General features: G+C 49.0%; 1 protein-coding gene across 4 annotated transcripts in view; it reads left to right on the top strand.

Moving 5' to 3' along the window:
• The window catches only part of adgrg4a (adhesion G protein-coupled receptor G4a), a 207,733-nt gene that overhangs the window by 75,017 nt on the left and 110,188 nt on the right, over positions 1-22,528 (top strand). For all 4 annotated transcript variants that reach the window (XM_086002304.1, XM_086002303.1, XM_086002302.1 and 1 more), the window contains 3 exons: positions 152-270; positions 1,080-1,284; positions 16,700-16,865. In XM_086002304.1, the coding sequence (XP_085858430.1) occupies positions 152-270; positions 1,080-1,284; positions 16,700-16,865 (490 nt within the window). The remainder of the gene's footprint in view (positions 1-151; positions 271-1,079; positions 1,285-16,699; positions 16,866-22,528) is intronic.

The following is a 22,528-nucleotide window of genomic DNA, read 5'->3' as shown; positions in this document are numbered from 1 at the left end:
AGTCACTCACTGTGTGCCCGGGACAGTCAGCACTCACCATGTGCCTGGGACAGTCACTCACCATGTGCCCGGGACAGTCACTCACCATGTGCCGGGGACAGTCAGTACAAGGGTGACAGCAACACTGGTTTGTGTTTGTTCTGCTTTGCAGTGAGCTGAGTATTGTCACAGATCTGGCAGAATGGGCAAAACCCAACCTGGACCAATGCAAGATAGTGCCAGCCCTGCCTGACAACATCGCGGGTCTGGACAGTATCCTGATAACTACAGGTAAGGTCCACTGCAGTCTGGCAGCTCTTTTTGATGTTGAAAGTCTTCCAGAATTATCTTAGCATCATACACTGCATTTTATTTTAATTAATTCTTGGGACTGTTATAAAAACCCAACGGGTTCACTGATGTCCTTCAGGGGAGGAAACCTGCCGTCCTTCCCCGCTCTGGGCCTATAGGTGACTCCAGTCCCACACCAACGTGGTTGACTCTTAACTGCCCTCTGAAGTGGGCCCAGCGAGACACTCAGTTTGTATCAAACTGCTCCCCATCACCACAGGGGCTGCAACAGTTCAAGGAGAGAGCCCATCACCCCTTTGTTAAAGGTCGGCATTTATTGCCCGTCCCAAGTTGCGCCTGGCCCAGTGAACATGTGAGTCACCCAATGGATAGCGCGGTCTCAGGCAAGCAGAGGATTGTGGGTAATGTGGCCGCCAGTATTGACTGCGACGATTGGCGTGTCAGGCGACCAATGGCGGGAGATTGGGGATTGGGCCGGTTGTCATGTCAGTCGACCAATGGTGGGAGTTTGGGATTGGGCCGGTTGACGTGTCAGTCGACCAATGGCGGGAGTTTGGGGGTGGGCCGGTTGGCGGAGGCAGGTCATGCGATGAAATTTCCCGGAATATGGTCCAGCCAGAGGGGTCAACTCCATGGGGACCTTCATCGTGTGAGGTCAGACCTTGATCCTGTCACTAGATGTTGATCATGAACCCTGCCTTCCCCCCATTACCCAAACAGGTAAAGGTTCTCCATTCATTCATTACGCCCGGAAATCACTTCTTCCTTTACAATTTGTTTTTTAACAGAAAACACGGAGGATGTAGCGAAACACATTCTCCTGCTCACTGCTAATGTATACTGCCTCTCACCGCAAGATCTGGAGATAGTTGTTTCCAAGGCCTCTGACATTGTACAAATAGCGATGATAAGTCTGACACTGGGCAAGGACGTGATCGGGATTATCAACAACGTCCTGAATAAGACCGACAATCTGTTTGGCTTCTCTCCAAGGTCAGTTCACTTTAATATCAAACTCCTTCACAGAATCGAAACGGGGCAGAGGAACAGAGGGATCTCGGAGTACAAATACACCAATCACTAAAAGTAGCAATGCAGGTTAATAAGGCCATAAAAAAAGCAAACCAAGCACTAGGGTTTATTTCTAGAGGGATGGAATTGAAAAGTAGGGAAGTTATGCTAAACTTGTATCGAAACTTGGTTAGACCACACTTGGAGTACTGAGTACAGTTCTGGTCGCCATATTATAAAAAGGATATAGAGGCACTGGAGAGGGTGCAGCGAAGATTTACAAGGATGATACCAGAAATGCGAGGGTATACATATCAGGAAAGGATGAACAGGCTGGGTCTCTTTTCTCTTGGAAAAAAGTCCGAGGGGTGACCTAATAGAGGTCTTTAAAATTATGAAAGGTTTTGGTAGAGTGGATACAGAGAGAATGTTTCCACTTGTGGGGAAGAGCAAAACTAGAGGCCATCAATATAAGATAGTCACCAAGAAATCCAATAGGGAATGCAGAAGAAACTTCTTTACCCAAAGAGTGGTGAGAATGTGGAACTCGCTACCACAGGGAGTGGTTGAAGCGAATAGTATGGTTGTCCTACATTGAAGCTCCTTGTCGGCTTCTCATTGATCTGCTGGAATTGTTTGTCCTCAACATTTCTTCGCACATTTGGTCTGAGCAAGTCCAGACGAGATCTCAGCCTTCGGTTAAAGAACATCATGGCCGGGGTCTGGTTGGTAACTGCATGTGTCGCGTTTCGGTCGGCTAATAAGAAATTGTCCACCTTATGCTGTAGTGGAATTTCATCGTCGCACATGGCCTTTATCGCCTTCTTAAAGGTTTGTATGAACCTCTCAGCCAATCCATTTGTGGCTGGATGATACGGGGTGGATGTGTAATGCCTTACCCCATTCCTTCTCATAAATTTTTGAAATTCTTCGGACACAAACTGTGGTCCATTATCAGAGCAAATCTGCTCTGGCAAACCGTTTCTGGCAAATATGGTCCGTAGGACTGCAATTGTTTTCTCTGTAGTGGTTGAGGACATTTTTATCACCTCAGGCCACTTCGAATGAGCATCCACTGCTATTAAAAACAGCCCTAGCAAGGCTTTTCATTTTCACTCCCCCCAGATGACCTTCATGTAGCTCATTTAGCACTCTCTCCCTTAACTTGGGTGGAATCACCACTCTGGATCCACACATCACTGTCCCCTGGCATACTGACAGCTGTTCTCTTCTGGATGAGAATGCTGGCAACAGTGAGTCACCATGTGTTGGCCATCCCCTCACCGTCAAATCATATACCCGAGACAGCATCGGAACATAGCGGGTCTCCTTCTCTATATCCGCTTTCGTTACTGGCAATTGTTCAATTATTGACGAATAAAATATCTCGATAGGGTCCACTGCTGGTGCTTCCTCCACAGTAGGCAGTGGCAGGCGCGGTAGCCCATCAGCGTTCCCATGCTGTTTCGTGCCTTTATATTCTATTTCATATTGATTCGCCCCTAGAAACAGGGACCATCTTTGTAACCATTGTGCAGTCATCACTGGAACACCCTTCTTAGGATTAAAGATGGAGACAAGTGGTTGGTGGTCAGTCAGCAAGGTGAACTTCTGCCCATGCAGATAGTGGTTGCATTTTTTTACTCCCCATACTAGGCTGAGGGCCTCGCTGTCAATCTGGGCGTAGTTGCGCTCGGCTGAGGTTAGTGACCGAGACGCAAAGGCTACTGGCCTCTCCAACCCATCTGGGAATTTGTGCGACAGCACCGCTGCAATAGCATAGGGTGATGCATCACATGCCAAACGAATTGACAGTGCTGGGTTGAAATGGGCCAACACCTCTTTTGATGTGATCAATTCTTTACACTTCTGGAAAGCTCGTCTACGTTCGTCATTCCACTTCCATGGTACCCCTGTTTGCAGTAGGGTGTTCAGTGGGTGTAATATCGTGGACAAATTTGGTAAGAACTTGTGGTAGTAGTTTACCAGCCTGAGGAACGGCCTCAGTTGTGACACATTTTCCGGTGCTGGAGCCTTGACTACTGCCTCAATCTTTTCAGGGGACTTATGTAACCCCTCTTCATCGATGACGTGGCCACAATATGAGACCTGTTTCTGGAAAAACTCGTACTTGTGGTGATTAGCTCGTAGCCCATACTCCTTTAATCTGGTGAGCACCTTCTCCAAGTTGGCGAGGTGATCACTGTCATTTTCGCCCGTGACCAGGATGTCGTCCAAATAACACTGGGTCCCTGGAATCCCTTGCAGGACTTGATCCATTGTCCTTTGCCAGATAGCCGGAGCCGAGGCTGCCCTGAACACCAGCCGGTTGTATTGATAGAGACCTTTATGAGTGTTGATCGTAAGGTATTGTTTCGAAGCATCTTCTACCTCCATTTGCAAGTACGCCTGGGCTAGATCAATTTTGGTGAAGCGTTTACCTCCAGATAGCGAGGCGAAAATATCCTCAATTCGTGGAAGCGGATATTGTACCGTGTGAAGGACTGGGTTCACTGTCACCTTAAAATCCCTACAGATGCGGACCTTCTTTGGTTCCCCAGGCGTATTACTCAACGACCTCTTCATTACAGGAATGATGGGTGTAGCCCACTCGCTCCAGTCCACTTTGGACAGTACTCCTGAACGTTCCAACCCTTCCAGCTCTGCTTCGACAGCTGGTCTGATCGCATAAGGCACTGGTCTGGCCTTAAGAAACTTTGGGCTTGCATTTTCCTCTATTTTAATCGTTGCTGTTATGCCTTTTAGTTTTCCGAGTCCCTCCTGGAACACTTCTTTTGCGTCAGTTAGCATTTTTGACAGTCGGCCAGGTGTGACGTCCTCATCCTTTTTGGCCTCAACCTTCAGTGCCTGTATGGAATGCCAATCTAATTGTATCTTCCGGATCCATTCACGTCCTAGCAGTGGTGGTCCTCCATCTGGCAATACATACATATCCATTTTAGGTATTTCCTGGCCTTTATATATCGCTTTCACCCTTATTTTTCCTTTGGGGTAGAATTTTTGCCCCGTGTATGTCTTCAAGACAATCTCTGTAGCTTTCAAGGGTATATGTGAAAATAGCCGCTTGTAGTCCCTTTGGTTTATGACTGTTAGGGCTGATCCTGTGTCCAATTCCATTTTCACTTGGACTCCGTCTATCTTGAGTGTAACCCAGATAGTCTGGTGATCCTCCATTTTGGTTACCTTATGTAGTTTCAGACAACCCAGCTCCTTGCTTCCGGAGTCTGTGTCACTTTTCTGTTCGTCTGAACTACTGTCCATCACCTGGTGTACCTTTTTGTACTTCTCCTGTGGAGATTTCTTACTGTTGGTTTTCTTCCCAGACCTGCAGACTCTTGCTATGTGTCCTGCTTTTCCACACTGTCTGCACACTTGGTCCTTGAACCAACAATCCTTCTGGTCATGTGTTGTTCTGCCGCAGCGATAGCACTTCCCTGCTCCATAGGACATTTCATTGGTGCCATATTCTTGCGGTCTCCGTTGTATCTCTGCAGCGCCCCTTGCGGCTGCTTCATGTGATACTGCCACACTGAAAGCTTTGTCCAGCGTAAGATCCTTTTGTGATAGAAGCCGTTTCTGGGTTCCTTCACTTTGTAGCCCACACACAAACTTGTCCCTTAACGTATCTGCTAGTCCTGCTCCAAACTGGCAGTGTTTCGATAGCTTGCGCAGTTCCGTTAGGTACTCAGCATTGCTTTCGTCTTTGTGTTGGTTCCTTTTATGGAACTTAAATCGTTCTGCTATCAGCAGCGGTGTGGGGTTTAAGTGGTCCTGTAGGATTTCTACTATGCTTTCGAAATTCTTGTTCACCGGCTTCTCTGGGGTTATTAGATTTCGCAGTAACCCATAAGTTTTTGCACCCATGAGATTTAACAAAACCAGTGCTTTCCTAGCATCTGGCACTTCATTCGCCCTGCAGTACACCTCAATACGTTCCACATATGTCGCCCAATCTTCGACTTCACTGTCGAACGTAGAGATACTGCCACTCTTCGGCATCCCTGGGTGTGATTTAACTGTCAAAAATGGCGTCTCCCGCGCTTCCCCTTCTTCTCCGCTGGCACAAAATGGCGTCTCCCGCGCTTTCCTTCCTTCCCGCGCTCGCCCTTCTTCTCCGCTGCGGCTTCTAAAAATGGCGTCTCCCGCGCTCTTCCTTCTTCTCCGCGGCGCAATGGCATCTCCCGTGCTCTCCCTTCTTCTCCCCGCGGGCACTGTTCAGCCCTTGAGCCCTGGCTGTGCTCTGCGCATTCTTTTTTTTTTTCGACGCCGCTAGGTCCTGAACCCGACTGTTGCTTTACCCTCTCTCTCTCCGGTTTGTTTCTCTTTTTTTTTTTCGATGCCGCTCGGTTTTCAACCCCCGGCTGCGCCCTGTGCGCTTCACCCTCTGTCTTACCCCGTCGACGCTGCTCGGCTTTTTCTCCGCCGTCTGTCGGCTCCAGCCGCCGCTGTTCGGGAAGGGTCTGCGCTGGACCTGTCGTCAGTCTCTTGCTGATCGTCGTGGCTGGGGAACCAAGCCCGGCTCTCCACAGCCTCCCCTGCGATGTTCACTCTCTGCCGGACGACTGGGCGGTTGCTCGTGGTCGACGCCCGTGTTCCGGGCCTCGACTTTCTTACACCGCCCTCCCGGAGCGAATCCTCGAAGGGAAATGCAGAGTTGCAGGTAGATTTGAATCGACACACGTCGCCACTGTTAGATTCGTGATTCTGAGAGTATGATGTTTTTCAATAACCACACGGATGCTGTAACTTAACAATAAACAGGTATTTACTGGAGGAGGGTAGTCTCAAGACTGGGGGTACAGAGGCATGCGCAAGGCTTATATACAGGTGTGGTCACTGCCGGTACCACAGTATACAGGAGCTGTAAAAGTAGTTCTGTCTTAAAGGTACAGACACTACAATAGCCCCTTGAAGCCTCCTTGCATCTGTAAGCGGTTTTTGATCCTAGCCCAATTGCTAGACGGACGGTTCGAATCGCCCCCGCCTTACAAAAGTTCTATACCTGTGTAGTGATTATTCTTTATGTTTAGTAAGAAGTATTGTGATTGGTTGTTTGTTTCCTGCCTTGGGATATATGCTGTAATCTCATTGGTAGTTGATGTCATGTGATTTGTGGTGGCCATCTTAAATTCAGTTCTTTCCAGCCTTTAGTTGGGACTGGGTGTTGAAGATGTGCTACAGAATTTTTAAGTTAATAAAGCCTAGATTAGAAAGGCAAATCTATTCTTTATTTCAATTTATTAACTTTATGTCAGAATGGAGCGATATCTTCAACCAGAACGATTCAATGCTGACCCCAATTCTGCAGGAGTGGATGATAAATGGAAACATTGGTATTGTACATTTAAAAACTTATTGGGCGTGTTGGATCAAGAGTCTCTAAATAAGCTGAATATGCTGATCAACTACATTGCTCCGGATGTGTATAAGTACATTTTGGACTGTAAAACTTACGAAGTGGCTATTTCTACATTGGAAAAGATTTTTGTTAAACCAAAGAATGAGGTATTTGCATGTCACCTTCTATCTGCCCGTAGGCAGCAGGTGGGAGAATCTTTGGATACTTATTTACAAGCACTTCGGTGCCTTAGTGTTAACTGTAATTATAAGGCCGTGACGGCTGAAGAATATAAGGAAGAATCGGTACGGGATGCTTTTATTAATGGATTACTGTCCAGATCAATTCGTCAGCGGTTGTTAGAAAATAAGACTTTGGATCTTAAGAGTGCTTTTGAGCAAGCTTCTACATTGGATGTGGCTCAGAGAAGTTCGGATTCTTATGCTCTTTTTAATCGGCCTGTGACTGTGGTTTCGGCAGTTCCGGATGAAAAGGAATTATGTGGACTTAATAGGAGTGGTTTACTAGATTCTGAAACAGTTTCTACTTCAGCGGCTGTTGCCTCTAGGATTCAGAAGTGTTATTTTTGTGGGAACGTCCGGCACCCTCGTCTGAAGTGTCCTGCTCGGGAGGCTGTGTGTAGTAAATGTGGCAAGAGAGGTCATTACGCACGTGTGTGTAAATCATTAGGTTCAATTACCTCCTCTGTGACTATTCAGCCTTTAGATAGGGCGTTTATTGCATCAATTTCTGCTGCATTTGCTCATGGCCTAAACAAAGCTATAGTTACGGCCCAAGTAAATGGGTTGGAAGTGAAGGCCCTTATAGATACGGGCAGTACCGAGAGTTTTATAAGTCTTCAGTTTGTAAAGGAGAAGCATTTGAAAATTTCGCCTGTTTCCTATCAGGTGTGTATGGCTCAGACGACTCTCACTTCACAAGTAGCTGGTTATTGCCTTGTGAAATTGATTCTTCTAGGTAATACATATACTGATATACGCCTATCTGTTTTGCCTAATCTCTGTGCGGATATTTTGATTGGTCATGATGTGCTTCAGTTACACAAGTCTCTCAGTCTTTCATTTGGCGGGACTAAGCCACCTTTATCTATTTGTGGATTAACCTCTTTATCCATTTCTCCATTATCACTTTTTTCCAATTTGATGCTGGATTGTAAGCCAATTGCTACCAAGTCAAGAAGGTATAGCAGTCAGGATAGAGAATTTATTAATTCTGAAGTTCAACGTCTCTTATTGGAAGGAATCATTGAACCTAGTTGTTCGCCTTGGTGGGCACAGGTAGTTGTCACGACTAACGAGAGACATAAGAAATGAATGGTGATAGACTATTCCCAAGCTATTAATAGGTATACTCAATTAGATGCGTACCCTTTGCCTAAGATTGATGAGCTTATCAATAAAGTATCTCAGTATAAGGTTTTTAGCACTATTGACCTAAAGAGTGCTTATCATCAGATTCCTATTGTTAAGAAGGATCAACCATATACGGCCTTTGAGGCTAGTGGAAAGCTGTATCAGTTTTGCCGAATACCATTTGGTGTTACGAATGGTGTTGCTTGTTTTCAACGGGCAATGGATGCTTTTATAAGTGATAACTCTCTCTCTGACACCTTTTCATACTTAGATGACATCACGGTGTGTGGCAAATCAAGGGTGGAGCATGATTCTAATTTAGAAAGATTCCTTCAAGCTGCGGAAAAAGTTGGTTTAACTTTCAGTAAAGAGAAGTGTACCTTTTAGACCACTGAGGTAAATCTACTGGGGTACATTATCTCGGGAAACAAGATTAAACCAGACCCAGAACGTCTGCGACCATTGATTGATTTACCTTGTCCTACTAATTCTAAGGCTTTGCAACGAGTTGTTGGACTGTTTTCTTACTAATCTAATTGGATTGCAAATTTTTCACAGAAGATCCGGCCTCTTATTCGGGTTACGACATATCCTCTATCATGGGAGGCCAGGACGTGTTTTGATAATTTTTAAAAGGATATCCTTGGAGCAGTTGTGCATTCTATTGATGAGCAGGTTCCTTTTGTGATTGAGACGGATGCTTCTGATTTTGCAATTGGGGCTACTCTGAACCAAAATGGAAGACCTGTGGCCTTTTTCTCACGTACCTTGAACAATAGCGAAAAAAGGCATTCTTCAATAGAGAAAGAGGCGTATGCAATAGTAGAAGCACTGCGTAAATGGAGGCATTATTTATCGGGGCGACATTTTACGTTGGTAACTGATCAAAAGTCTGTGTCCTTTATGTTTGATGTCAAACATTTTGGAAAGATTAAGAATGATAAAATAATGAGGTGGAGGACTGAGTTGGCATGTTACCATTTTGATATAGTTTATCGTCCGGGGAAGGATAATGTTGCTGCTGATGCGCTGTCGAGGGCTTATTGTTCTGTGATTCACAGAGATACGCTTATTAATCTTCACAATGCCTTATGCCATCCTGGGGTTACGAGGATGATACACTTCGTACGCAGTAAGAATTTGCCCTTTTCAGTTGAAGACGTCAAGCGGATGACTTCATCATGTTCTATCTGTGCTCGGTGTAAACCGAGTTTCTTTAAGCCTCAACGAGCTCATCTTATAAAGGCTACTTCTCCTTTTGAACGTTTGAGCGTCGATTTCAAGGGGCCTCTTCCTTCAACTACTCAAAACCGATATATATTTACTGTTGTGGATGAGTTTTCAAGGTTCCCTTTTGCTTTTCCTTGCGCAGATGTATCAGCTGCTACAGTTATCAAATGTCTGACTCAACTTTTTGTCATCTTTGGGATGCCTGCGTATATCCATTCGGATCAGGGAAGTTCTTTTATGTCTTCCCAGTTGAAGGAATACCTTCAGAGTCGGGGAATTTCTACTAGCAGAACTACCCCGTATAATCCCCAGGGTAATGGACAGTGCGAACGATACAATGGGGTGATCTGGAAGGCAGTTATGTTGGCTTTGACATCCCGGAACCTTAAGAATACACAGTGGGAAATGGTACTGCCTGATGCCCTGCATTCCATTAGATCATTGCTTTCAACGGCTACTAATGTGACTCCCCATGAAAGGCTCTTTAACTATCCGCGGAGATCTACTACGGGATATTCGGTACCTTCATGGCTTACTATGCAGGGACCTGTGCTGCTTCGACGCCATGTTAGATTGTCAAAATATGATCCTTTAGTGGAGGAGGTGGAGCTGTTGGAGGCAAATTCCCAATATGCTCATATTCGATTCCAAGATGGGAAAGAAAGTACCGTTTCAATTAAAGACTTGGCTCCTTGTGGTGGCCAGCCCTCTTCTGAGGATATTAACAATAGTCATGATTCAGATAATGTGGATGCTGTTACAGATACTACGAATATTTCCAATCCGACTGCAGATAATTATACTTCTATTAGTCAGCCCTCGATGGATGTTCATGACCATCCCAGTTTACCTCCTGATGGGATTTCTAATCCGGAAACCGTTGTAAACCGGGATATGGATAGCCTTCCTGCAGAAGATACTTCTGTGTCTCCTGGTGTGGGAGGGCAAGGAATTTCACCAAGGTTAAGAAGGTCGACACGAACAAGATATCCGGTCGACCGATTGAAAATCGACTTTTAAGTTGATAGTAATGTTTTAAAATTGTTGAAATATATTATATTGTTTTAGTTGAGAGATACTTAATACTTATGTGCAATGTTACTAATTGTTGTTGCTCACTTAGTATTGTGTCATGTTGAATAGTTTTATTTTGTCTGTGCATAGTTTTAGTTGTAAATAATTAATTATAAATTGTAAAGGTTATTTAGGTTGGAGTATATTTTAAAAGGAGGGGTGAATGTGGTGATTATTCTTTATGTTTAGTAAGAAGTATTGTGATTGGTTGTTTGTTTCCTGCCTTGGGATATATGCTGTAATCTCATTGGTAGTTGATGTCATGTGATTTGTGGTGGCCATCTTAAATTCAGTTCTTTCCAGCCTTTAGTTGGGACTGGGTGTTGAAGATGTGCTGCAGGATTTTTAAGTTAATAAAGCCTAAATTAGAAAGGCAAATCTATTCTTTATTTCAACCCGGGAATTATTATTCAGAGTGTAAATGGAATAAGTCACGGACAGGAATGCTTCGGTGAAAAATCAGACTTATATTTATTTGGTCTAACATACACTGGCTAAAACATGCTAAATAATACTAAACAAAATCACTGTCTCTGTGGAGAATAAGATCCAGGTTAGAATCAACATACATACAGTAGACAACTGGGGACTATAACTAACAAGCAGTAATTTCCTTGTTGCTATGGTGAACTCTAACTCCACCCCTACCAACGAATTACCCAGTCACATAAGCCCCTTCACCTGGCTGAACCAAACGAAGCTTCCACCCTCGGAATAGCCCAAAAACTTCACTTCTGAGAAAAACCCTGAGCCCTTACACCTGACCCAGCTCGCCTGGGATATTGGGTTACCGGCTTGGGACACTCGAGACCATGCTTACCACCACACATGGTCGGTCTCGATCGCTCCGCTCAGCAGCTTCTTCCTCTGGTGCTTCTTGTTAGGTCGATCTTGGTGGAGCGGGAGGGAGCGAGCGAGAGAGAATGGTGGAAAAGGATCTATCTTTATAAGAGTCTGGCTACCCCTATCCCGCCAATCTTTAAAATCCTTTTGTTTCTAAGCACTCCAGTGCTTAATCAGTGATGGGTCATCATCGGACCCATGAGTATTCTATGATTGGATTAATGGCCCTAAGTCTGGGACTTATCTTTCGGTCTTTGTGTTGGGAAAAACTGGCTCCTCTTTGGCTGGCTGAGGCCAGTGGGTTCATTGTTCTGCTTCTCTTCTGAGATGGAGGTGAGAAGTGCTTCGCGTATTAGAGTGGCTTTCGAACAGGTTCAAGTTCAGCGGGTGCCTCAGGGTCCTCAGCCCCTTCGTCAATGGCCCCCTTCCTTTTCCCAGGACAGTCGGGCGAACCCATACATCCCGGACTGCCATGCGTTCTCTGGAGTTTTAACAAACCAGTCCCCCACGCATCTGCACAGGGCGATCTCACAACAGGGAAAACACCCTCAGAAAAATCCCATAAACTCCACAAAATATTCTCGACTGAGTCCATTCTTCAAACAGAGACATTGCGACCTCTTCACATCCTCCTCCCAGATTACATTCCCACCCAACTTTGTATCATCAGCAGACTTGGATATATTACATTTGGTCCCTTTATCCAATTCATTGATGTAGATTGTGAATAGCTGAGGCCCAAGCACTGATCTTTGCGGCACTCCACGAGTTACAGCCTGCCAACCCGAAAATGACACGTTTATTCCTACTCTCTGTTTTCTGTCCGTTAACCAATCCTCAATCCATGCTAGTATATTACCCCCAATCCCATGAGCCCTAATTTTGTTCAATAACCTCTTGTGTGGCATTTTATCGAATGCCTTCTGAAAATCCAAATGCACCACATCCACTGGTTCCCCCTTAGATATTCTGCTAGTTACAACCTCAAAAAATTATAAGTACCCTCTTCCAGTACTGCCCCTCCGACAGTGCAGCACTCCCTCAGTACTGCCCCTCCGACAGTGCAGCGTTCCCTCAGTACTGCCCTTCCGACAGTGCAGCACTCCCTCAGTACTGCCCCTCCGACAGTGCAGCGTTCCCTCAGTAATGCCCCTCCGACAGTGCAGCACTCCCTCAGTACTGCCCCTCCGACATAGAAACATAGAAACATAGAAGATAGGAGCAGGAGTAGGCCATTCAGCCCCTCGAGCCTGCTCCGCCATTCAATGCGATCATGGCTGATCATCCAAATTCAGTACCCGGACCCTGCTTTCGCCCCATACCCCTTGATCCCTTTAGCCTTAAGAAATATATCCAACTCCTTCTTGAATATATTTAATGAATTGGCCTCTACTGCCGTCTATGGTAGAGAATTCCACAGGTTCACCACTCTCTGGGTGAAGAAATTCCTCCTCATTTCTGTCCTAAATGGCCTACCCCTTATCCTTAGACTGTGACCCCTGGTTCTGGACTCCCCACCATCAGGAACATCCTTCCTGCATCTAGTCTGTCCAGTCCTGTCAGAATTTTATAAGTTTCAATGAGATCCCCTCTCATTCTTCTAAACTCCAGCGAGTACAAGCCCAATCGTCCCAATCTCTCCTCATATGTCATTCCTGCCATCCCAGGTATCAGCCTGGTGAATCTTCACTGAACTACTTCCATGGCAAGAACATCCTTCCTCAGATAAGGCGACCAAAACTGCACACAATACTCAAGATGTGGTCTCACCAAGGCCCTGTACAACTGCAGCAAGACATCCTTGTTCCTGTACTCAAATCCTCTCGCTACGAAGGCCAACATACCATTTGCCTTCTTAACCGCCTGCTGCACCTGCATGCTTACCTTCAGCGACTGGTGCACAAGGACACCCAGGTCTCATTGCACTTCCCCTTCTCCCAATCTATTGCCATTCAGATAATAATCTGCCTTCCTGTTTTTGCCACCAAAGTGGATAGCCTCACATTTATCCACATTTTATTGCATCTGCCATGCTTTTGCCCAATCACCCAACCTGTCCAAATGATCCTGGAGATTCTCGGCATCCTCCTCACAGAACAGCTTTGTGTCGTCTGCAAATTTGGAGATATTACATCTAGTTCCCTTGTCTAGATCATTAATATATATTGTGAATAGCTGGGGTCCAAGGACCGATCCCTGCGGTACCCCACTAGTCATTGCCTGCCACTCGGAAAAAGACCCGTTTATTCCAACTCTTTGCTTTCTGTCTGCCAACCAGTTCTTTATCCAAGTCAATACCTTGCCCCCAATCCCATGTGCCTTAACTTTACGCGCTAATCTCTTATGTGGGACCTTATCAAAAGCCTTCTGAAAGTCCAAATACACCACATCCACTGGTTCTCCCTTATCTATTTTAACAGTTACATCCTCAAAAAATTCCAGTAGATACGCTTGACTTCACCAATCTTTTTCTCTTCACATATCTGTAAAAGCTTTTACAGTCAGTTTTTATGTTCCCTGCTAGCTTACTCTCATATTCTATTTTCCCCTTCTTAATTAATGCCTTTGTCATCCTTTGTTGAATCCTAAACTGCTCCCAATCCTCAGGTTTACTGCTTTTTCTGGCCAATTTTTATGTCCTCTCCTTGGATCTTATGCGATCCCTAATTTCCTTTGTTAGCCACGGTTGAGTCACCTTTTTAGTTTTATTGTTATGCCAAACTGGGATGAACAATTTCTGTAGTCCATCCATGCGGTCTTTGAATGTTTGCCATTGCCTATCCACCGTCAACCCTTTGAGTGACATTCCCCAATCAATCCGACCCAACTCGCACCTCAGACCATCATAGTTTCCTTTATTTAAATTCAGGACCCTAGTCTCTGAGTCAACTACTTCATTCTCCATCTTAATGAAGAATTTGATCATATTATGATCGCTCCGACGCAAGGGGCCTCGTACAACAAGATTGCTAATTAATCCTTTTTCATTACATAATACCCAGTCTAAGATGGCCTGATCTCTGGTTGGTTCCTCGACATATTGGTCCAGGAAACCATCCCGTAAACACTCCAGGAATTCCTCCTCCACAGTATTGTTACTAATTTGGCTAGCACAATCTACATGTAGATTAAAGTCACCCGTGATGACTGCAATACCCTTATTGCACGCTTCTCTAATTTCCCTTTTAATGCCATCCCCAACCATCGCATTTCTGTTTGGAGGTCTATATAGCACTCCCACTAATGTTTTCTGCCCCTTGGTATTTCTCAGTTCTACCCATACAGATTCCACATCATCAGAGCTAATATCCTTCCTTACAATTGTGTTAATCCCTTCTTTAACCAGCAATGCTACCCCACCTCCCTTTCCTTTTTGCCTATCCCTCCTGAATATTGAATACCCCTGGCTGTTGAGTTCCCAGCCTTGGCCACCCTGGAGCCATGTTTCCGTAATCCCAATCAAATCATATTTGTTAACGCTCTTAGACCTATTAGAATTATGATTTACTGTGGCCATGTTTGATTTAACCGTTGATTTCTCTGACTGCCACTTTTGTTTTTCTCCTTCCTATCTTTTGCTTTTATCCTTGTTTCCCTTTCCTCTATCCCCCTGCTCAGGTTCCCAACCCCCTGCCATTTTAGTTTAAACCCTCCCCAGAGCACTAGCAAACACTCCCCCTAGGACAGAAGTCCCGGCCCTGCCCAGGTGCAAACTGTCCGGTTTGAACTGGTCCCACCTCCCCCAGAACTGGTTCCAATGTCACAGGAATTTGAATCCCTCCCCCGGCACCATTCCTCTAGCCACGTATTCATCTGAAATATCCTTCTATTTCTACTCTGACAGTGCAGTGTTCCCTCAGTACTGCCCCTCCGACTGTGCAGCGTTCCCTCAGTACTGCCCCTCTGAGAGTGCAGCACTCCCTCAGTACAGCCCCTCCGACAGTGCAGCCCTCCCTCAGTACTGCCCCTCCAACATTGCGGCGCTCCCTCAGCACTGCCCCTCCGACAGTGCAGCGCTCCCTCAGTACTGCCCCTCTGACAATGCAGCGCTCCCTCAGTACTGCCCCTCCGACAGTGCAGCGCTACCTCAGTACTGCCCCTCTGACAGTGCAGTGCTCTCTCAGTACTGCCCCTCTGGCAGTGTAGCGCTCCCTCAGTACTGCCCCTCTGAGAGTGCAGCGCTCCCTCAGTACTACCCCTCCGATAGTGCAGCGCTCCCTCAGTACTGCCCCTCTGACAGTGCAGCGCTCCCTCAGTACTGCCCCTCTGACAGTGCGGCGCTCCCTCAGTACTACCCCTCTGACAGTGCAGTGTTCCCTCAGTACTGCCCCTCCGACAGTGCAGCGCTCCCTCAGTACTGCCCCTCTGACAATGTAGCGCTCCCTCAGTACTGCCCCTCTGACAGTGCAGTGTTCCCTCAGTACTGCCCCTCCGACAGTGCAGCGCTCCCTCAGTACTGCCCCTCTGACAGTGCAGTGTTCCCTCAGTACTGCTCCTCCGACAGTGCAGCGCTCCCTCAGTACTGCCCCTCTGACAATGTAGTGCTCCCTCAGTACTGCCCCTCTGACAATGTAACGCTCCCTCAGTACTGCCCCTCCGACAATGCAGCGCTCCCTCAGTACTGCCCCTCTGACAATGTAACGCTCCCTCAGTACTGCCCCTCCGACAGTGCAGCGCTCCCTCAGTACTGCCCCTCTGACAGTGCAGCGCTACCTCAGTACTGCCCCTCCGGCAGTGCGGTGCTCCCTCAGTACTGCCCCTCTGACAGTGCGGCGCTCCCTCAGTACTGCCCCTCCGACAGTGCAGCGCTCCCTCAGTACTGCCCCTCTGACAGTGCAGCGCTCCCTCAGTACTGCCCCTCCGACAGTGCAACGTTCCCTCAGTACTGCCCCTCTGACAGTGCAGCGCTCCCTCAGCACTGCCCCTCCGACAGTGCAACGTTCCCTCAGTACTGCCCCTCCGACAGTGCAGCGCTCCCTCAGTACTGCCCCTCTGACAGTGCAGCGCTCCCTCAGCACTGCCCCTCCGACAGTGCAACGTTCCCTCAGTACTGTCCACAACCTTCTGACTCAGAGGTGAGAATGCTACCCACTGAGCCACAGCCACAGATGAGGCAACGGCTGAAGGAAAGAGGTTGCTTCAATCTTGTTCTGCTCCTGAGGGAAGGGGCGAGGGTCCCTCTGGAACATTCACCTGCCGTACCGGCAATGGTAGGGTCTCCGTGTGGCCCAGTGTGGGGCAGGGGGGCAGTGGGGCAGGTCTGTCAGGAATCGCCACGTGATATACCCCCAGAGCTGGCGGGGGGCTCACAGAGGGCTGGTCAGAGACTCAATTCCCCCCAAATTCTGCCCCAAATTTCCCCCCCCCCCGCAATGTTGGCCTGAGCTGACCCCGAGTGACCTCAATCTCTCCACTCTCTGCCGTGCGGGGTAACGCGCTGAGATCATTCATGCTGCACTTTGTAACTGAGCTTTGTTAAACTATCACATCCCCACTGAAAAGTTCATTTCCCTTTCAGGATTTTGGACATAATGGAAACTGTAGGAAATAAATTAGAATTCAATGGAAGCCAAATCAGCATCACCACGGCGACCGTGTCCCTGACTGTGGTCAACGTCAAGTTCATTCATCTCTGGGGAATCGCCTTCAGTGTGATGTCATACATCGACGGATTCATCCAACAGGTAATGGGGAACAGGGAGAGGGGGGAGGGGGAAAGTGGGGGAGGGGAGGGGGAGGGGTAGGGTGGATGGGGAGGGGGGTAGGGCGGATGGGGAGGGGGGGGTAGGGCGGATGGGGAGGGGGGTAGTGCGGACGGGGAGGGGGGTAGGGCGGTTGGGGAGGGGGGGAGGGGTAGGGCGGACAGGGAGTGGGTAGGGCGGATGGGGAGGGGCGTAGGGCGGATGGGGAGGGGGTAGGGCGGATGGGGAGGGGGGTAGGGTGGATGGGGAGGGGGGGTAGAGCGGATGGGGAGGGGCGTAGGGCGGATGGGGAGGGGGTAGTGCGGATGGGGAGGGGGGTAGGGCGGTTGGGGAGGGGGGAGGGGTAGGGCAGACGGGGAGTGGGTAGGGCGGATGGGGAGGGGCGTAGGGCGGATGGGGAGGGGGGTAGGGCGGATGGGGAGGGGGGTAGGGCGGACGGGGAGGCGGGTAGGGCGGACGGGGAGCGGCGTAGGGCGGATGGGGAGAGGGTTAGGGCGGATGGGGAGGGGGAGAGTGGGGGAGGGGAGGGGGGACAGTGAGGGGGTGTTTCCTGTCACTCTTTGTGTGGTCGGGGGAAGGTCCTTTACTTGGGGCCTGAGTTCCAATCAGTGCAGTCAGGGGGTGGGGTTTGGGCTGAGCCAATAGAATTGAATATTGGGCGGTGCGATTCGCGTTTTGTGCCCCGCCCATTTCCAATTCCACGCCCACAGAATCTCACAGCACAGAAGGAGGCCATTCGGCCCATCGTGCCTGTGCCGGCTCTTTGAACGAGCTCTCCAATTAGTCCCACTCCCCCCTGCTCTTTCCCCAGAGCCCTGCAAATTTCTCCTATTCAAGTATTTCTCCAATTCCCTTTTGAAAGTTACTATTGAATCTGCTTCCACCGCCCTTTCAGGCAGTGCATTCCAGATCACAACAACTCGCTGCGTAAAAACATTCTCCTCATCTCCCCTCTGGTTCTTTTGCCGATTATCTTCACTCTGTGTCCTCTGGTTACCGACCCTCCTGCCACTGGAAACTATTTCTCCTGATTCACTCAATCAAAATCCTTCCTATATGGACTCGCTCTCTCGTCCCCTCAGTGGGTCACAATCGGGTGGGGCAGCTGGCACCCGCGACCTCTTCCACCTAGAAGGACGAGGGCAGCAGGCACATGGGAACACCACCACCTCCAAGTTCCCCTCCAACTCACACAGCATCCTGACTTAGAAATATATCGGCTGTTTCTTCATCGTCGCTGGGTCAAAATCCTGGAACTCCCTCCCTAACGGCACTGTGGGAGCACCTTCACCACACGGACTGCAGCGGTTCAAGGAGGCGGCTCACCACCACCTTCTCAAGGGTAATTAGGGATGGGCAATAAATGCTGGCCTTGCCAGCGACGCCCAGTGTGAGACAGAGAGACAGAGACAGAGAGTGACAGAGAGAGACAGAGAGAGAAAGTGACAGAGAGTGACAGAGACGGACAGAGAGAGACAGACAGAGAGGGAGAGAGACAGAGAGAGCCAGAGAGAGAGAGAGAGAGGGCGACAGACAGAAACAGAGAGAGAGAAAGAGAGAGAGACAGACAGACAGAGAGAGAGACAGACAGAGAGAGTGACAGAGAGAGGCAGAGAGAGAGAGACAGAGAGACAGAGAGAGACAGAGAGTGAGAGAGACAGAGAGGGAGAGAGGGAGACAGACAGAAACAGAAAGAGAGAGAGAGAGAGAGCTAGAGAGAAAGAGAGAGAGAGTTAGAGAGACAGGGAGAGGGAGAGAGAGAGATAGACAGAGACAGACACCTACAGAATGTTTGAAAATGTACCTTTTTGATATGTAAGCTTTGGCAATATGGTTCTCTGTAAACTTTCATGCCACTAAAGCATTTGAATTGAATTGAATTGAATTGAGAGAGACAGAGAGAGACAGAGAGAGTGAGACAGAAAGACAGAGAGAGACAGACAGAGAGAGAGACAGACAGACAGACGAGGGAGAGAGAGTGAGACAGAGACACAGAGAGAGAGACAGACAGACAGAGAGAGATAGAGAGAAAGAGAGAGAGAGATAGAGAGACAGGGAGAGGGAGAGAGAGAGATAGACAGAGCCAGACAGACAGACAGAGAGAGAGACAGAGAGACAGACAGACAGAGAGAGAGATAGACAGACAGAGAGACAGACAGACAGAGAGAGAGATAGACAGACAGAGAGAGAGACAGACAGAGAGAGTGACAGAGAGAGGCAGAGAGAGAGAGACAGAGAGACAGAGAGAGACAGAGAGTGAGAGAGACAGAGAGGGAGAGAGGGAGAGAGGGAGACAGACAGAAACAGAAAGAGAGAGAAAGAGAGAGAGAGAGAGCTAGAGAGAAAGAGAGAGAGAGTTAGAGAGACAGGGAGAGGGAGAGAGAGAGATAGACAGAGACAGACAGACAGACAGAGAGAGAGAGAGACAGAGAGACAGACAGACAGAGAGAGAGATAGACAGACTGATGTGCCTCAATAAATCCGAGACTCGATGTTAGCGAAACAAAACAAGGCTATTATTGACTTAGAAGGTAACACACAGAGGAGATGTATCTTCCATCCAGAGGTCTGCCGTACTGGATGTGATGCAGGCTGGGCCAGCTTACATAGGGGCCAGGTATGGGCGGAGCCCTACACACAGTACAATACAATGGGCCAGGTATGGGCGGAGCCCTACACATAGTACAATACAATGGTGAGGAAACGGAACAGAGGTAAGGGAAATGAAACTGAAACCAACCACAGTCACAGGCAGAGAATACCAATGAGTGATGAATGGAATATTTCATCACATTCACCCCTTCTACAGATTTAGTCTGTTCGGGGGTTTGATAGTCCTCTGCGACCGACGTGGCTGTTGTGGTGCCGCGGGTGTCGGCTGGGTGTCCCCGGTGGCCTCCTGGGTCTCTGCCGGGGGTGCCGCCAGGGTTGTTGAAGGGGTAGTTGGTGGGGGTACCGTTGGTCGATGTTCTTCCGGGGGTGATGAAAGAGTAGTGGGTGGGTAAGAGTTGCTGTGATCGTTGTTGCTGCTGTTGTCGTGGTTGTTGTCGTTACCGGCTGGGGCGACGTCTTTTATGGACACGGTGTCCTCCCTTCCGTCGGCGTGCCGGACATACGCGTATTGGGGGTTGGCGTGGAGTAGGTGCACTGACTCCACGAGAGGGTCCGTCTTGTGGCCCCTCACATGCCTTCGCACGAATACCGGACCCGGGGTGGAGAGCCATGACAGCATGGATACGCCTGAGGTGGATTTCCGGGGAAAGACAAACATTCGCTCATGAGGCGTGGCATTAGTGGCAGTACACAATAGCGACCGTATCGAATGGAGCACATCTGGGAGGACTTCCTGCCAGCGGGAGATAGGGAGGCCCTTGGTCCTTAGAGCTAGAGTGACTGCTTTCCATACTGTCCCGTTCTCTCGCTCCACTTGACCGTTACCCCGGGGGTTGTAGCTGGTGGTACGGCTTGTGGCGATCCCCCTGGACAGCATATACTGGCGTAGCTCTTCACTCATGAAGGACGCCCCCCTATCCGTATGGATGTAGCTCGGCATACCAAACAGGCAGAACAGGCTGTTGAGGCATTTAATGACCGGGGCGCTGGTCATGTCTGGGCAGGGGAGGGCGAATGGGAAACGGGAGTATTCGTCCACAATGTTCAGGAAGTAAACATTGCGGTCGACGGACGGGAGGGGGCCCTTGAAATCTAAGCTGAGCCGCTCAAAGGGCCGTGTAGCTTTGATTAAGTGGGCTCTATCTGGGCGGTAGAATCGAGGCTTGCACTCAGCGCAAGTGCGACAGTTCCTGGTCAGGGACCGAACTTCCTCAATCGAGTAGGGTAAGTTGCGGGACTTTATGAAGTGGAACAGCCGCGTGACCCCTGGGTGGCAGAGGTCGTTGTGGAGGGTCTGTAGCCGATCCCCGGTGGCGCTGGCACACATCCCTCGTGAGAGGGCATCGGGGGATTCGTTAAGGGCCCCTGGCCGGTAAATGATGTCATAATCGAAGGTGGAGAGCTCGATCCGCCACCTAAGAATCTTATCATTTTTAATCTTCCCCCTCTGTTTATTATTGAACATAAACGCTACCGACCGCTGGTCGGTAAGTAGGGTGAAGCGTTTGCCGGCTAGGTAGTGGCGCCAGTGGCGCACTGCCTCCACGATGGCTTGGGCCTCCTTTTCCACGGAGGAGTGTCTGATCTCGGGCCCTTGGAGGGTCCTCGAGAAGAAAGCTACGGGCCGCCCCGCCTGGTTGAGGGTGGCCGCCAAGGCAAAGTCAGACGCATCACTTTCCACTTGAAATGGAGTGTTCTCGTCCACTGCCTGTAGCGTGGCCCGCTCAATATCCCGCTTAGTGCTTTTGAAGGCGGCGTGGGCCTCAGCAGGGAGCGGAAAAGAGGATGCTTTCAAGAGGGGGCGGGCTTTGTCGGAGTAGTTGGGGACCCATTGGGAATAATAAGAAAATAACCCCAGGCACCTTTTCAGGGCTTTGGGAGTGTTGGGCAGGGGCAGCTCCCGTAGGGGGCGCAATCGGTCGGGGTCTGGTCCGATTTCCCCATTCTCCACCACGCTGCCTAGTATGCAGAGGCGCGTGGTGTTGTAAACGCACTTGTCCTCGTTGTAGGTGAGGTTGAGTTTTTGTGCGGTTTTCAGGAACCTCTCGAGGTTCGAGTCGTGATCCTGCTGGTTGTAACCGCAGATGGTGACGTTGTCGAGGTAGGGGAAGGTTGCCTGCAAGTGGTGGTCATCGACCATGCGGTCCATCTCCCTCTGGAAGACCGAGACCCCATTCGTCACCCCAAAGGGGACTCTGAGGAATTGGTAGAGGCGTCCGTTCGCCTCGAAGGCGGTGTACGGGCGGTCCTCTGGTCTGATAGGGAGCTGGTGGTACGCTGACTTGAGGTCGATGGTGGAGAACACCCGGTATTGGGCGATTTGGTTCACCATTTCTGATATGCGGGGTAGCGGGTAGGCGTCTAGTTGGGTGTACCTGTTGATCATTTGGCTATAGTCGATCACCATCCGTTTCTTCTCGCTACCCCTTACCACTACCACTTGGGCGCGCCACGGGCTGTTGCTGCGTTCAATAATGCGCTCTTTCAGGAGCCTGTCTACCTCGGTCGCGATAAACCGCCTGTCCTCCCAGCTGTACCTCCTGCTTTTGGTCGCTATTGGCCGGCAGTTAGGGGTAAGGTTCGCGAATAGCGAAGGCGGCTTTACCTTCAGGGTAGCCAGACCGCACACTGTGAGGGCGGCTGGGACCCACCGTAATTGAGCGTGATGCTTTGGTGGTAGCACTGGAAATCCAGGCCCAAGATCACGCTCGCACATAGATTCTTCATGATTAGTACTTTAAAATTATCGTATACAGTTCCGTTAACAGACAATTGTACCGTGCAGTAACCCATAATGGTCGATGTCTGGTTTTATCAGCCATAGAGATGGTACCCCGAGTAGGGACCACCTTTAGGGAGAGTTGTTGTGCCAGTTCAGGGTGGATAAAACTCTCCGTGCTTCCACTGTCAATTAAACATTTAACCCCGCACCCGTTTACCTCGATGTCCACCATTGATTTGGATAGCGGGTGCGGCCTGGTCTGGTCCACTGTGACCGATTGCCACTGTAGGGCCCTGATCGAGACACGATG

This window comes from Somniosus microcephalus, chromosome 1, assembly GCF_052327205.1.
Source record: "Somniosus microcephalus isolate GS21.2 chromosome 1, FLI_Smic_1.0, whole genome shotgun sequence".
NCBI lineage: Eukaryota > Metazoa > Chordata > Chondrichthyes > Squaliformes > Somniosidae > Somniosus > Somniosus microcephalus.
The sequence above is the reverse complement of the archived record's forward strand: the minus strand, read 5'-3'. Positions and strand labels throughout refer to the sequence as shown.